The sequence below is a fragment of the Urocitellus parryii genome, chromosome 6, assembly GCF_045843805.1.
Source record: "Urocitellus parryii isolate mUroPar1 chromosome 6, mUroPar1.hap1, whole genome shotgun sequence".
Taxonomy (NCBI): Eukaryota; Metazoa; Chordata; class Mammalia; order Rodentia; family Sciuridae; genus Urocitellus; species Urocitellus parryii.
The window spans coordinates 76,209,514-76,226,971 of record NC_135536.1 but is presented as its reverse complement, the minus strand read 5'-3'; the positions used below and the strand labels follow the sequence as shown (position 1 = coordinate 76,226,971).

The following is a 17,458-nucleotide window of genomic DNA, read 5'->3' as shown; positions in this document are numbered from 1 at the left end:
AGTTACATATCTTGCTCAGTAACACTGTTCCTGATTACACAATAATGTTCATTGTAGTTTTATTTCAAGTTAAAGAAATACTAAAATAAGAACATGAAAGCACAATCTCTCCACCCACATTCAATTATTTAAGTGGTCTTAAAGGAACCTGACTTGTACAGTGGTTCCAGTTACAGAATGGTGAAGTAGAAGGAACAAAAAGAATCCACAGACCCATGTTCTAGTGCAAGATTTGTGCAGATTGTGTTAGCTGGGTTTTCAATAGCTTCACAGGTAAAAGAATGGCTCCAGAGTTCCTGGTTTAATAGCTCTGGGTGTGTGGAAATAAATGTCAAACTATTAATGTTACCCTCCTGCTCTACTGGTCAGCCTGGAGATGGACATCACAGTAGCCAGAGGCTTTCTGTACTAAGGTAGAAAAAAAAGCACTTATTTTAAACTATTTTGATTTATTCTTGAATAAAATTGAAGGTTGCCAATCCCGTATATTATGAACTCTTAAAATTATCTAAGATAAGAACTCTCACTCTACTCTTAGTTAACTACTCTAAATATTTCTGGTAGATCAAGACTAGAGCATCACATGCTAAGAAAACAAAGTGTATTCAAGGAGCCTTTTTTTTTTTTAACAAAAGCACATACTTGCCAAATTTAGTTTTTTAATTGGATAATTTTGTAGACTTTCACAATCCAGCTGTTAAGCTGGAAACAGAATTTACAAAACAGATGGTGATAACAAGGTCTGGTTCACAGCAGTTCTAAAGAAAGAACACACCAATCCGATAAACTATCCATTTGCTTTAAAAAGCCTCTAGCAGGCTCATCTCTTACCACACTGCGTTCACTGCTGCCAGGGGATTTCTTAAAGTGGGCATTACGGAACCAAGGAGAATTCTATCCAAGAAGGGACCAGCAGAGTGTGCAAGCCACCATCATTAGTGACAAATGATTACGGAATACGGACCATCCTTCGGAACAGCAGTTCCCAACATGGCCAATCACACAGACCTTTGGAAAATACAGCTTCCCAAGACACAGTAAGAAAATCTGATTCACTGAGTGTGGATAAGAACCCAGGATTATGTCTTTTAAAAACACCAAGAAATTCTGATGATCAGTTTGGGGTAGAAGCACAGGACTTTGAGGACTGAAAAACCACCCCACTGCCAGGCCTCATTTGCTGTTTCAGCAAGGCTGAACAGGGAGCAATTTCTCACCATGAACCCTCACTGCAGCCACCAAGTCAAAGAGCGATGATTCCTGTGGACACTGTGAGGTCTGCACACAGCTAGGGAAAAGCTGAACAAGCTCTAGGGAAGCTGAAAAGGGTTGGGGAAAGCAGGGACAAAAGGGGGAGATATAGAAAGCTGGAGCCAACTTTACCTGAAGCAGAAAGGACCACACACTCCCAGGAAAGGGGAAGGAAGGAGAACCTCACATCAAAACACTGTGGCCCCATTCTAGAAAAATCAGCCACTTGAGACATCAGTCAGATTTTACAGCCCACTCAATTGAAATCATAACATGATCAAGTCTGTATAGTTCCTGAGCTAGATACAAATATATCAAACCGGGCTGGGGATGTGGCTCAAGCGGTAGCACGCTCATCTGGCATGCATGCGGCCCGGGCTCGATCCTCAGCACCACATACCAACAAAGATGGTGTTGTTGTGTCCGCCGATTACTAAAAAATAAATATTAAAAAATTCAAAAAACAAACAAACAAAAAAAAAAATATATCAAACCATGATCTCAAGAGACTTGAAATCTGAGGAAATAAGAGGCCTGGGTATAATAGTATTTGGAGGATGGCTAAAAGTTAACCTACAAAAGTAATACTTTCTGCAGAAAGAAAAACTTGTGGGATGAGGGCAAAATTGAGTTGTATGAAAGATTTAAGATTTCAGGAGGCTGCAGGGTATGGGGGTGCACTCCTGTAATCTCAGCTACTCGGGAGGCTAAGGCAAAAGGATCACTTGAGACCAGGAGTTTGAAGCCAACCTGAGCAACATAGCAAGATCCTGTGAATGAATAAATGAGGAGAGGAAAGAAGAAAATTAAACATTAAATACTTACTAAAGAAGAACCAACTTGTTGGCCAACTAGTCAGCCAACAAGAGTTGACTTTTGCCCTCTTTTTCTGACTCTGCACCAGAGCCCTGATCTCAAGCCACCTAATTCTACTCTGACCTACTAAAGAATGAACTGAATAGGGAGAACCCAAAGGCAGGACCCCTGAGTGGGGTTTTTCTGCAGTTGAAACTAGTTTTTCTGCAGTTTCAGCCATGAGGCTACAAAGCCTATGGCCAATGCTAGCAAAGAAAATGAAGAGAGCAAATCTAACTTTTAAAAAGAAAGGTAACCAGGCATGGTGGTGCACACCTGTGATCCCAGTGACTCAGGAGGCTGAGGCAAGAGGATCCCGTTTGGGGCCAGCTTCCGCAACTTAGCAAGACCCTGTCTCAAAATAAAAAAAATAAAAAGGGCTGGGGATATGGCTCAGAGGTACCCTTGGGGTCAATCTACAGTACCATAAAATAAGTTACTAGGTTAAAGTCGAAGAACGGGTCAAAGCTACCTGTCAGCTCAGGAGAGGAGATCAGAAAGGGCAACCTAATACCCAGAGACTGCTGGAGCCCAGAGTTAGTGTGCATTAGTCACAAAATTCTATTTTATCAACTACTTATTTGGTTTCTATAAAGAAAAAAAATCAGTAATTTAATGCTACTCTGACCTTTACTTTTTAAAATCAAACTGGAACAGTTTCAGGGAAAAGGAGAATCCCATTAAATCTTCAAACTAATAAAAAGCCTTGTTTTTTTTTTTTTAAAGGAAGTTCTCTAGAGAAATTTATCCTGGAAAAACAATCATATGAAGTATACAACATTCCTACTATAAACATTTTACCTGAATTTAATCAAGTCTTGAGACCTAAATTACATTTTCCAAGAATATGGGCAATAGAGAAACAAATTAAATTAAAAAAAAAAAAACAATGATCAAATCACAAAGGTGGAGTATCTTTCAGGACAACAAGCATCTCTGTAAGGCAGTGTTATGGGGTAGGGGCTACAGGGACAGTTCTCATCTAAAACATAATCAGATGCAAATGTATGGACCTCTAGTGGCTCCCAGTTTAAAAAAAAAAAATCATTAAAAGATGTTTGGGACCACTGAAGAAATGTGAATATAGAGTAGGAATTCGATGATGAGGGAATTAACAATTAATTTTAATAAGGATGGAGTAAGTGGTTAAGAAGAAAAACTGTTTTCAAGGTGATATATTCTTTTCTTTTGGGGGGGGGGGGGGTGGGGAAGTGATTCCCAGAGATTGAACCCAAGTATCTCTATCAATGAGATACTTCCTCAGTCCTATTTTGAGACAAGTTCTTGCTAAATTTTCCAGGGTGGCCTCAAACTTGGAATACTCTTGCTTCAGCCTCCCAAATTGCTGGTATTACAGATATGTGCCACCATCCCTGACCTGCCATTTTACCTCTTAATACAGGTCTTTGATTTATTATCAGTAAAAGAATAGAGTATGCCAATATGACAGGAAGTTAATTTTGAATCTAGGTGGTAGGTATATAGATGTCCACTATATAATTTTGTCTACTTTTGTGTTTGGAAATCTTATAATAAGGGAATAAATTTTTAGAAAGCATGATCCTAAAATATTAGTTTTCTTGTTCTCCCAACTAACTGAGAAACTGCTTTTCTAGTTGATATGAAGTCCTTGTTAAAAATAATAATAATAAAAAAATCTTTTTTAAAAATATTTTTTTAGTTGGAGATGGACATAAAACCTTTAGTGGTGCTGAGGACTGAACCCAGTGCCTACATGTGCTAGGCAAGCACTCTACCACTGAGCTACAACCCCAGCCTAACAAACTAAAATCTTACATGCTAGTAAAACTAGCAACTGGTTTTTCCCTGGTAGAGGCAACTAACACTTCTGTCAAGGGTGGAGAGTCCTTAAAGACTTCATCTAATCAAAGGGACTATGGGTTACAAGTCCACAGACCATGAAGAACACACAGATGAGGGACCTTTTCAAAACCTCTGGGAGCTGGGATTGTGGCTCAGGGGTACAGTGCTTGCCTAGCATGTATGAGACACTGGGTTCAATCCTCAGAACGACACAATAAATAAAATAAAGGTATCATGTCTATCTACAACAACAACAAAAAAAAAAACAACACTGCATCACAAGAAAAAAGAGATCTGTTATCAGAAACCATTAAGTATGCATGTTTCAAGGGAAAACCATACTGTTTTAGTTAGATTTTGTGCTGTTATGACCCAAACACTGAATATCCACTTATAGGAGGAAAAGTTTATTTGGGGCTTACAGTTTCAAAGGTCTCAGTCCATAGATGGCCAACTCCACTGCTCTGGGTCCAAGGTGAGGCAGCATATCATGGGGGAGGGGCATAGCAGAGGAAAGCCGCTTAGCTCATGAGACAGAAAGGGAAAAGGGGCCACAGAAAAGATGCACCCTTCCAGGACATGATCCCAATGACCCACCACTTCTTAGCAATGCCCTATTTACCTACGGTTACCACCCAGTCAGTCTATTCACATTAGGATGGACTGATTAAATTACAGCTCTTACAATCCAATCATTTCACCTCTAAATATCCTTACAGTAGCACGAGTTTGGGGGGACACCTAATATTCAAACTATAACACACCCCTCGCATTGAAAGTATTCTGGGGTGCTTACTGGGTCCCCCATCAGCTATGAGGAGTCAACAGAGTGAGCAATGAGATGATATTGAGAGGCCCACAGTGCTGCACGTCGCCTCAGCATGACAATCCAACTAACTACCAGTCTAACGGCCTCTCCCTGCACAGCAGACCAGAATAACTTGTCTAGGGTCATAAACCAGTTTGCAGAGGGCTGGGCATGATGGCACACATTGAAGGATCCCAAAGTTAAGCCCAGCCTGAGCAACTTAGTGAAAGCGTTTCTCAAAATACAAAATAAAAAGGGTTAGGGGATGTAGCTCAGTGGTTTAGCACCCCTGGGTTCAATCCTAGTACTTAAATAAATAAACAAACCAACAAACAATAAACAAAATTAGCAGGGATGCTATGACTAGCCCAGGCTAGTTCTTCCCATGATAGCAGGATGTATTTTTGTTGACATACTAAAACACCAGTTTCAGAAACACCACACATCTTAAGATTGTATCAACAGAATTTCCAACACATTGTGAAGCTGGATGATTTGCACCTCACTTGTAAAGGGCCCCATCCTTCAAAAGGCCAGCTAATCATGGTGGAAAGGAATAGAAAGGAAGAAAAAGACACTAACATGAACGAAAAATAGCATGGAGTAAGCAAGCCCTCCATAGAAGGTACTAACAGCTGGAGGCTATCAGCTAGCAGCTGAAAGGCTCATTAGTTCTGATGGGTGATCAGAGTGGCATACCTCCACTGATGCCCAGGCATTAACGGGAGCTCTTACATTTTGAAGGGTGGTGGACATTTAGAGAGGTATAATCTACAGCAGCTCTGCCGTAAACTACGAGACAGAGTCCTCACTGAGTAACAGCCTCTCCATTGAACTGCAGCATGGATAGCCCTAAATCATTGCTAATGAACATCTTAACACAAGTCCATGAATTACATAGGTATAAATGCATTTTAATCTATCTTGGTGACAGCTTCCTTGTTTGAGATGATTTTAATGGCTTTGATTCCTACTTAGAACAAATAAAAATAAATACTTATGACATGAAATACATCATGTAGGAGGATGGATATAATAAAATTATGTTGTATGCAATTATGAATATGCCACATTGAATCCCATTTTGTATCATTAAAATGTACTAATTTAAAAAAAAATCATGCTTCACAGCAAGAATCATGTGCTCTTGGGAAAGCTGAAACAGCTGGACTAAACAAACCTCAAAATAATTCAGCCCAGAACTCAACAACAGCCAATTCCTCACCTAACCCTGGGTGCTTCTCCATAGAACTTTAGATTAAGAAACAGTTGTCAGTAAATGAAGGTGGGCAGGGGGCTCCCCATGGTTAGCAACCCACACCAGAAAGGTATTTTAAAAAGGAGGTGAACAGACAAGACGGGCTAAAGACTGAACAAGAACAGCCCCAGGAAGGACTTTGCCTGGGTCTCAACACCAGTGTATGAATAAAACTAAACTAAAAATACTATACTTTCTTATGTGGGAAAATGGTTTTAGAAGATAAGAAAACACATAGGTAACAGGCTACAACACAACAAATCTCTTAGCCCTGGTGAGGAAAGACAGCAGAAGGAAGAAACCTATTAGAATTCAGAAAAAGCACTTTGGTGCGGACAGACTGGAGCAGGGCAAGCTAGGAGGCAAGGTAACTAGTGAAGTGGTCACTGTAATCAGGTGAGAGACATGGCAGTCAGATTCTGGAGATATTCAGGTGGTATGATTCAGGATTTTTGAGCAGATTAACCAAGGGATTAATGGGAAGGCATAAATGCAGAGAAAACGAATGACCAGAGTTTAGAGACTAGACCAAATAGCAACAAGTATTCAGGTAAAGTTTATTAAAAGGACTGACTATGTACGACTAGAAGGTACTTTCAAAACATCAGAAAAAGGAGGTAGTCCTAATTGCCGCAGTCTGGCTGGGCACAAACCACGAGCCACTCCAGGGGAATCCCCACAAGAACTCCAAAGTAGTGGGGGATAGTAATGCCTCGCCTGTCGAGCCACTCCAGGGGAATCCCCACAAGAACTCCAAAGTAGTGGGGGATAGTAATGCCTCGCCTGTCAACCAATACTATTGGCAAAATGCCAGGGGCCATTCTGACTCGGCTGTGGCTCTCAGCACCTAATGTCTTCAATGTTAACCTTGAATAAGTTTAAGATAAGGGCCCAGTGGGTATGGCTCAGTGGTAGAGCCCCGCCTAACGTGCACAAGGCCCTGGGTTCCATCCCAGCAAATAAATAAACTAAATATATGTAATTGCTTTGAAAACATCATTTAATTTTAACTGGCATACTGTTTTACAGCAAACTTTTTTTTTTTTTTTTAATTTTTTTTTTTAAAGAGAGAGTGAGAGAGGAGAGAGAGAATTTTTAATATTTATTTTCTAGTTCTCGGCAGACACAACATCTTTGTTGGTATGTGGTGCTGAGGATCGAACCCGGGCCGCACGCATGCCAGGCAAGCGCGCTACCGCTTGAGCCACATCCCCAGCCCCCAGCAAACTTTTTTAGTAAGTAGAAGGAGTACACTAAAATAATGATAAAAAGTTTGGCATAGAAACATGTAAGCCGGTAACATGGTAGGTATTTGTGCACTGTACCTAATTATATGTGCTACACTTGTATACAACTGGCAGTACAGCAGGCTTGTTTACACCACCATCACCACAAACTCACAGGCACTGTACTATAATGTTAGAATGCCACAAGGTCACTAGACAACAGGAATTTTCCAGCTTCCTTATAATTTTGAGAGATCACCGTCACACCAGGGTTGACTGAATGGTTGTCATGAGGCACATAACTGTATATGTTCTATTTTTCTCTGATTTCAGGGTAATTGTTTTCAGCAATACATACTGTACAACTGTGAAAGTTTAGCTAATTATTAGAACAAGTTGTGTTTCTTTTACTCCTAGATTTGAAATAACTTTGTCACAATATTTTTTTAATTTTTTTTTTTTTTAGTTGTAGGTGGACACAATCTTTTATTTATTTTTATGCAGTGCGGAGGATCGAACCCAGTACCTCATACATGCAAGTCAAGCGCTCTGCCACTGAGCCACAACCCCACAATATTTTTAGTCTATTTGAAAATACATGTACATACTTCAGAAATCAAAATTTTTAAAGCATCACTGACCCTCAAACAACATGCATTTGAGTTGTATGGGTCCACTAATACATGGATTTATTTGTTTTTGGAGATTTGGGACAATGTGAAAAACTCAGAAAACCAGATAGCCTAGAAATATTTTTAAAAATTAAGAAAAAAAATTAAGTATGCCAAGTATGTACAAAATATGTGCAGACAATTCTATTTTATCATAAAATAGACACAAACCCACTACAAAAAGCGAAAAATTGGGCTAGGCGTGGTAGCACACACCTATGATCCCAGCAGCTCAGGAAGCTGAGGCAGGAAGATTATGTGAATTCAAAGCCAGCCTCAGCAAAAGCAAGGCACTAAGCAACTCAGTGAGACCCTGTCTCTAAATAAAATACAAAATAGGGCTGGGGATGTGGCTCAGTGGTTGAGAGCCCCCGAATTCAATCCCTGGAACCTAAAAAAAAATAGGAAAAAACGTGAAAAATGTCAGGCACAGTGGCACATGCCTGTAATCCCAGCAACTCAGGAGGCCAAGGCAGGAGGATCTCAAGTTCACAGCCAGCCTGAGCAATTTAATGAGGCCCTAAGCAACTTAAGGAGACCCTGTCTCTAAAATATAAAAAAAAAAAAGGGCTGGGAATATAGTTAAGCACCCCTGGGTTACCAGGGTTACCAAAAAAAAAAAAAAAAGTGAAAACTGACTAATCAAAAAAAGGTAGACAACTAGACATTTAGCTATCTCCAGACAGAAGCACATGCCACCCCCTATGAAGTATTCTTGATTAAATGTAAGGGTTGGGGGTATGCAAGTCTCTAAATCTAATTACTAATGTATAAGCAAAAAGGGGCAAAAGGAACATGCTAACCTAAATCATGAGAATAAAATAAGCAAAACCTAGAAAAAAATGATAAGTAACACTGGTCCTCTTATGGTTTTATTTTGATATACAGTTTTAAAACTAATTATTGCAAGATATTGAGTTCATCATACAGCCAGTGTTCATTTTTATCCTCAAATTTTTAGTAAAAACTTCTGATTTGTTTTATTTTTACCATATGGGCCATATAGCTCCAACATCTGCCATTTATGAAAACTAATTTTATTTTGCACTGCAAAGCCTAGAATGTGGGATATTCTACAGGACAAATGGCCCTGTTTGTTCAACAACAAAGTATTAGAGACTAAAACGGAAGTACAAAATGTAACAAACTCTGTAATGTAAGAACCTTAAGGAGACTTATCCAATGTAATTAGTAAAGTTTGTTTGGATCCTGAGTCAAACAAATAAGCTTATAAAAAAGATGCCTGTGAGAAAATCAGAGCTAAACAAACATTGGCTACATATGTGATGTTGGGGAACAACTGTTCAAGTATGATCATATATTATAGTTTTTTTAAATTCTTATATTTTAGAAATGTCTTAAAGTATTTATTAGTGAAATGACATATCTGGGATTTGCTTGAAGATAATCCAGTGGAGGAGGGCCTTGAGGCAAGAGGGACCGAGCAAGACAGACTGACATGTATGTTGACAGCTACTGAGGTTGAGCAATGGTGCACAGAAGCTCATTCTTAACTGTGGGTACATGTGAACATTTCTACAATAAAGTGCTTAAAACCTGTCATCCTAACAAGATGAAAAGCTAAGAAGTGCTATATGTCCTTAAGAAATTAATTCAAGGGGCTGGGGCTGGGGCTGGGGCTCAGTGGTAGAGCGCTCGCCTAGCATGCCTGAGGCGTTGGGTTCGATCCTCAGCACCACATAAAAATAAACAAAATAAAGGTATTGTGTCCAACTACAACTAAAAAAAAAAAAATTTAAAGAAATTAATTCAAATATTCATGAATCCTTCCACCTGAGCTGGGCAATTGGCTAGGAATTCAAAGATGAAAACAGACAGTCTCCTGTTCTCTAAAAATGTCTAAAAAACTGCTACCAATGCTGTAAGAAGACAAAATTCTAGTACATGAATGTACTCTCAGCCTTGACTATAACAAATTTATAACAGGTACTCTACTAATTCAATCCACATTATTCCCCAATCCAATTGCCATAGACACAATAGAGAATTTACTGTTGTAGGGAACATCTTTGTTTACATAAACAGGAATTAAGAACTGTTCGTACAATCCAAGATTCATAACCAGGGATCCGATGATCAGACAGTGGCCCTCTCCTGGTAAATCTCAATACTGCAGTCCCATTCAACCAAATACTGGACTGACAGAAGTGTGCAGCAAATGAATTGGGGGTGGAGGGTGCAGCAATGCATGGAGGAGTTTCTAGAGCTAGACACAGCAAACAGCAGACGAAAGGAGAGGAAGAGATTCAAATAAATCGTAAAACATTATGAATAAATTAAAGACAGCATCAGAGATTATGACAATTCTTTCTCCATCACCCTCTCAGCCCGGCTACTCTCAAGATTGCAGCCTGGGCAGGTTTTTCCTGGGCTTCAATTTCCTCATCTATAAAATGGAAATTATATTACCTACCTTATAGGACTACCACGAATATCAAGCCAGGCCACATATGTCAAGGACTCAGACAGGGTCCAGGAGGTGGCAAGCCATCTGCAGTGTATGTCATTCAGATATGGGTCAGCTCAGCATCATTCCCCTACCCAGGCTCCTACCTCCCAGCAGAGATCAAGTTCCTTTGCTAAATGCTTTCCTTGAGCTGTGCATTCACTGTCGCATTTCTCTTCCCTGTGATTCTATAATGTGTTTTCTTTTCAAGAGGCTATGAGTTCCACGAGAGCAGGAGCCGCAGTCAGCTTTGCTCATTCTGTATTCCTAGCATTCAGCACAGTGCCTGGCATGCGATGAATTTTTTAAAAAACAAAATTGTAGTAAAAATCCATACTAATCCTAGTTAGTCTTACGAATAATAGTATTTAGTACTCACATGGATTGAATAGTTTCCCCTTAAAAAATACATGTTGAAGTCCTAAACTCCAAGCATCTTAGAATATAACCTAATGATGTTGTTGCTGATGTTATCCAACTTATAATGAGACATACTGGAATACAGTGGATCCTTAAATCAACACAACTAGTGAACGCAGAAGATAGAACTTGGATGTTGACAGAGGCAGAGAATGGACTGTTGAAGCCACAAACCAAGGAACATGTGGGACTGTTGGTCCTACTACCAGAGGCTGGGAAGAGCAAGGAAGGACACCCCTACAGGTTTCAGAGGAAGTGGGTATTGTGGACACCTTGGTTTCAGACATTTAGCCTCTGGGACTGTGAGATTTGATTTCTGTTATTTCACCACCCAGTTATGATATTTCATAATGGCAGCCCTAGGAAACCAATACAAGTACCAACCCAACAGCTTTGTTTGGTATATCAAGTTATACATAGTGCCTTTCCCTCCCTTGTCAGAAAAATTGTTTACAGATATAAATGTGTATTTATATTTTTATTTGATACTAGGGATCAATCCCAGGGGTGCTCTACTACTGAGCTACATCCCCAGTCCTTTTTATTTTTTTGAGACAGGGGTCTCCCTAAGTTGCCCAGACTGGACTCAAACTCTGGATCCTCCTGCCTCAGCTTCCAAGAGTAGCTGGGATCATAGGTATGTGCCAATCCTAGGTATTGATTATATTTTTTAAATTTGTAGTTTTAACATATTTTTAAAGGAACTATTAGGACTGGCTTTTCTTCCCAATTTTCAATAACCTCTTCTTAATAGTTTTAATCCATTTCGATTTCCTGCAAATTCCAGTCATTAAGATATCCACAGCTGGGCTGGGGATGTGGCTCAAGTGGTAGCGCGCTCGCCTGGCATGCGTGCGGCCCGGGTTCGATCCTCAGCACCACATACAAACAAAGATGTTGTGTCCGCCGAGAACTAAAAAATAAATATTAAAAAAAAATTCTCTCTCTCTCTCTCTCTCCTCTCTCACTCTCTCTTTAAAAAAAAAAAAAAGATATCCACAGCTTTGTCATTTTTCTCCTCTTTATTCACAGTGCTCTTTCTAGCAGCAAATAGACCTACCTAAACTGTATATGAGCATCAACTAACAAAATTAAAAACAAATTATTAGTCAAGATTTAAATAAGCTGAACATTCAAAACAGCATCTCTTAATAAATGAACTTTTCTCTTTTAATACTTATTTTTGTTTTTAGTTATAGTTGGACACAAAACCTTTATTTTAATTTATTTTTGTGTGGTGCTGAGGATTGAACCCAGGGCCTCACACATGCTAGGCAAGCACTCTACCACTGAGTCACAACCCAGCCCCCAATAAAATGAACTTTTCTACAATATACTTTAAAACTTGGGACAAACTCACCTTTCACCAAAGATGTAAGAAGAAATAGTAAATTATTTGACTTTTTGTCCCTTTTACATGCTAAAAACTGTTACAATTTTTAGTTCAGAGAGGTTTGTGATTCAAAAAGAAAAATCTTTTGTGACTACCACATTACAGTATGAAGTAGCTAAGAATTCATTCTTGTATAAATGAAGTATCTAACTGCCTTGGGTAATCCTCAGAGAATGGAGACAATCTGGCAGGGAACATGGTTGAGGAGGGGACCTGACTTACTGTGCATGCCTGAGCCTCCCCAGCCCCATCGGGGAAAACAGTCACCTCTGGTGCCATCTCCTTAAGCTAGATGATATCCACGCTTCCCAGATTTGGAGACACTGTCAACCTGATTATGAAAACTGTCTTGGCAGTCTGGATAAGACAAGCTAAAACCTACTTTAACTAGAAAATGTGACAGAGTCAAGATTCTTGTGTACTCCCATAAACTCATTTTAAAAAGGACAACTGAGCTGGGTGCAGTGGCACACGCCTTTAATCCCAGCAGCTCTGGAGGTTGAGGCAGGAGGATTATGAGTTCAAGGCCAGCCTCAGCAACTTATCATCGAGGCCCTAAGTAACTCAGGGAGACCCTGTCTGGGGATGTGGCTCAGTGGTTAAGTGCCTCTAGATTCGCTCTCCAGTATCAAAAAAAAAAAAGGACAACTGATAGGACAAGTTGTCCCCATTCAACATTTGGCAGATAATGCTCTCTAAAAAGGTTGCTCCTTTTTATATCTGGGAGAGGACACGGAATAGGAAGGGTCAGTCACAGGGGAATAAAAGCCAAAGACCTCAGGGTGTAGTGGACACTCAAATTTTAATTCAGTACTGGTTCTGAATAAAAGGAGAGTGAACATACAGGAAAGGGCCCTTGTATAGAAAGAACTCACCACAATAAAAATTGAATATGTAAGAGAAATAGGCTATGGCTATACTGAAATGGGGCAGAAACAGAAATAAGATGAGTTGGTGTAAGTTGGTCCAAAGATCAGCCTATGATGCTAGATTCTCCCGTTCCTTGGAGAGGTGCTGCTGTCCACTCCACCTACAAGCTACAGCCCAGAAGTGAATAGGAAGCGGGGAGAATTATACAGCTGTGACATAGCCCTGTCTTGGACAACCACAGATGCTTCCATGAGAACACACTAGAAAGCTGGGGCAAGGGTCATGGAAGGAAGCTGCAGTGTGGGGACGATGATAAATTCCCTAGGGCATCAGAAACTAGCCTCAAATCACACAAGAGGAGGAACTACAAAAAGAAGGAAGGAAAAAAAACTTGGGGAATATGAAATACTAACCTACATTTTCTTTTTTTGGTACTAAGTATTGAACACTTAACCAATAAGCCTAATCGCCAGTCCTTTTTTTTATATTTTAAGTTAAGACAGGTCTCACTAAGTTGCTGTGCTGGCCTCAAACTTGCCATTGTCTTCCTCAGTCACTGGGATTACAGGAGTGCACAACTGTGCACCCTGGCCCAACTTACATTTTCTCGCACATCAACAATATTAACCAAAAATTAATATGCAGAATATAAAGTAAATAAGGTCCTAATCTGTTCACAAGCTTAGAAATTAGTTTCAAAAATTATTCCTATTCAAAATAATCTATAGTGCTGGGGATGTGGCTCAAGCGGTAGCGCGCTCGCCTGGCATGCAGGCGGCCCGGGTTCGATCCTCAGCACCACATACCAACAAAGATGTTGTGTCCGCCAAGAACTAAAAAATAATAAATATTTAAAAATTCTCTCTCTCTCTCCCCTCTCTCACTCTCTTTAAAAAAAAAATCTATAGTAGTCATTGATTTATGCTCCAAAAGAAATAAAAATTGAGGATTGTGCAGGATTGTCCTATTACTCTCTTCTATATTTTCTACAAATGTATGACTCCTCCAGCCACTTGCCACTCACTTTTCCCATCTGTATCCTTCCCTCTCTCTCCCATCCTGGGTGGTCCATTACATGGAAAACCACCATTTCAGGTTCATTTCTTTAAACTCAGTATCAATCTTGCTGTCTCTCCACTCAATCTGCTTTAATTATATATCTCTTAAAAATAAATATTAAATCCTTAAGTGCGATATTCTAATATTTTTCAAAACTTTTGACTGCAACCCCAGTGAGAAATGCATTCCACATGTGGAGAACTCACAGGTATGATTTATGTGTGTGCAGCACACACACACACACAAATCATACCTGTGAGTTCCCTAAAACTTTATCCTTACTAGTCTTATTGCATATGATAAACTGATCTTATCCATTCTACTCCACCATTTGCTTGCTTGTTTGTTTTTAATGCTGGTAACCCAGCTCAAGGTTGAAGTATTTGGTAGATAAAGGTGCACTGATTCATCTCCCTGTGTTGCACCATGAGGAAATAAGTACTGAAGAGTTCAGCCATGGGGCTGCCTGGCTCTCCCACTTGTAAACTGTCAACCTTTCTGCCTCGATTTCCGAGTCATGGGGTAAGAGAACAGAATTCACCTCAAAGTTGAGGATTAACCATCCACAAAAAGCACTGAACCCATTAAGACATTCAATTAATAACCATTAATTATTTTAAATAAGGTTCATGAGCTCTTTTTATCATAGTAAAATAGACATAAAATTCTTCATTTTAGCCATTTTAGAGTGTATGGTTCAGTAGCATTTGCAATATGGTACTTTCATCCTAGAACATTTTTATCATCCTAAAACAAAGCCCCATACCCATTAACCATTAAGCAGTCACTTCCCATTCTCCCCTCTTCCTCAGATGGCAATCACTATTCTGTCTCATTTGTAAGTCCTCAGACTTTTTAAATAATATGTTAACACTTGATTAGAACAGTTTTCTAGGATAGAATAAAGTGCTCTTTGGAGACTTTAGTCCTCTGTAGCTGAATCTTGACTTATGAGACAAGCTGCTGCTGCTGCTATTTCTCAAGTAAACCTGTGGCTCACTTTAGATAGTCTGTGGCCTGTCCCTCCCATGCTAGGGTACAGGCCACAGTCCTGCCAAGGCTGTGGAGACACCTCCTCCTCCTCCTGTATCTTCAAGAGACAGAATGAACAAGATCCCTAAAGGGTCTTCTCCATTATATCCCAGAATATTTACTCTGGGATAATTGAACTCACAGAAAACAGAACCATTATTCTTTATCCTTTGCATTTTGAAACTCTCCAAACTTTTGCCATCAAGAGGTGAGAAAATCATGGGACTAGAGGTCCATTTCTTGGCTTTAGGATACAGTATCATTTCCTCTTGGCACCCCACCCCTCTCATGCTTTGATTTCCCACCCTTCCTTTAGGGTGTGGAAGACTGGGCAAAAAATAACTTTGTTCTTCCCAGGATGTAGTCTCTGAGTGGCTCCATACTCTTTCAGGAAAATAACAGGGACAGCACTGTTTTTTCTAGGAGAAACGGTAAAGGCAGAGGCTTCTTCACAGAAATGTCACCAGTATGTTCAGAAGACGTGGAATGAAGAACAATGACTTTGATCCCAGCCAAAGATACCAGAAGATTTAAAAAATAAATAAATACCAACACTGCTCGCCTGATAAACAGGCATTCCTGGATTATTCTCCACTCCCCTTCACATGGCCTCCTCACAGACCCACACTGCCTGCTAACCCACCGCTGAAAGCTGGATAGGCATCCAGACTACACTGGGCCAACCCAGCTGACTTGGAGGGAGGGGACTCTGGAGCATCAGCTGAGAATTGCTTTCTTTCTTTAGAGGGAGGAAAAGGAGAAGGCTTTCAGCAGCAAATTAGCCCAAGAAACCTCACACCTCAAACTCCAGGGAAGACTGCACTCAGAACTGTTCCAATTTTTGGAAAAGTCCTGAGCTAAAGTAAACTTGAGATGGATGAAAGAATTAACAACTCTCTGAAGACCCCAGCCCCCTGATAAATAAATCAGAATGTTGGTCCCTGGATTTTGCGGCGGAAGAACTCTGGGTGACCAAAGCACATGAAGCGAGGGCTTCACTCCAAGATCTACCAAAAAGTGTGGGGGGGGGGCAGGAAAGAGGGTCTCAAGAAAAGAAACGACCCAGGAACCTGTTATTTCCAACAATTGCGTAAGCGATCCTTATCAAGTTGTGTTCTGCTAGTGCCTCAAGCACCCGATTCTGGGTGCTCAGGTGAGAAGGGCAGCAACAGACTCCTGCCCGCCGAGGAGCTCAGTGACAGCGGTTCCGCCCAAGGAACCCCCAGCCCCAGGCTCTAGAGGGGAGGTTGAGTGCTGGGAGAGAGGAGGACCCCGCGAGGACAGCTGCAGGGATCTCCGGGAGGCGAGGCCGCTACTCTCCTGGGCGCCTAGATCCTCGCCTCGGGGCAGCTGGCCAGCACGGAGGGCGGGGTTCGAAGGTGACAGCACTGGGCTCCCTCCGCCCAGAGTGTGGCAACTCCGGAAACTTCCTGGAGCCGCCGCCGGCTTCCCGCAGCCACCTCTCCCGCTCCCCGCACGTCCCAGTAGCCAGCACCGACGCGGCCGGCGGGGGCACTGACCTGAGATGGTCTCTTGGTAGCCCTTGGTGAAGAACTGCATGGCCGTGGCCGCCCGCAAGGGCGTCTTGAGCAACCCCTGCCGCTGGGGGTCCTCGCCCAGCGAGCGCAGGATGGACGAATAGGCGGCCGCCAGGTTGGGGAGGTTCAGCTCGTTATCCTCCACACCGCGGGGTCCTTCGCCCTTCCAGCCGTCCGCGGGCTGGGCGCTTTTGGCCTCGGGCGGCGGGGACTTCTCCGCCGGCAGGCTTGGCCCGGGCCGCGACGGCTCCCGCTCGGGAAATCCATTGGTGCACCTGGCTCCCCGCGGCTTCTCCGCCGGCGCCCGAACCGGGCCCTTCTCCATGGTCCCGCTGCTACCGCTCGGGGAGACCCCGGGGCCCTCAGGGGGCTGCCGCTAAACTTCGCAGGCGGCGGCCCGCAATGACCTGTGGCCCGAATCACCTGAGGACGGTCAGCGATCTGGCAGAGACACGCTCGAGTCAAGGCCGCCGCCGGCTGGACAGACCGGCAGCGCCTCCTTTTTATGGCCCGGCGGCTTGGCCGGCGCCACGGGGTGCTCCCATTGGCCCGGGCCGTTCGCGTCACGGCGCTCGCTCCGGCCCCTCGCCCTGCCCTTGGGGTGGGCCCTGCAGAGAGGCCACGGCCCCAGACCGCCCCAAGGCAACCGGCGGAGCAAGTGGATCCCTCGGGTCTCACGGTGGGACTAGCCGAGTCCGAAAAGAATCCGGCATCTTGGAACCATAGACGTGGTCTGGGCGCCCGGTCCGCCCTCACTTCGCTTAGGGAAAAGAGGGCGCTGCATTA

At 42.1% G+C, this 17,458-nt stretch overlaps 1 protein-coding gene across 1 annotated transcript in view; it reads right to left on the bottom strand.

Annotated features, from left to right (window-relative positions):
* The window catches only part of Gch1 (GTP cyclohydrolase 1), a 43,626-nt gene extending 26,491 nt beyond the window's left edge, over window positions 1-17,135 (bottom strand). Inside the window, exon 1 of the mRNA XM_026384120.2 lies at window positions 16,655-17,135. Coding sequence (XP_026239905.2) covers window positions 16,655-16,997 — 343 coding nt within the window. The 5' untranslated portion in view covers window positions 16,998-17,135. The remainder of the gene's footprint in view (window positions 1-16,654) is intronic.
* Between the last annotated feature and the right edge of the window lie 323 nt (window positions 17,136-17,458).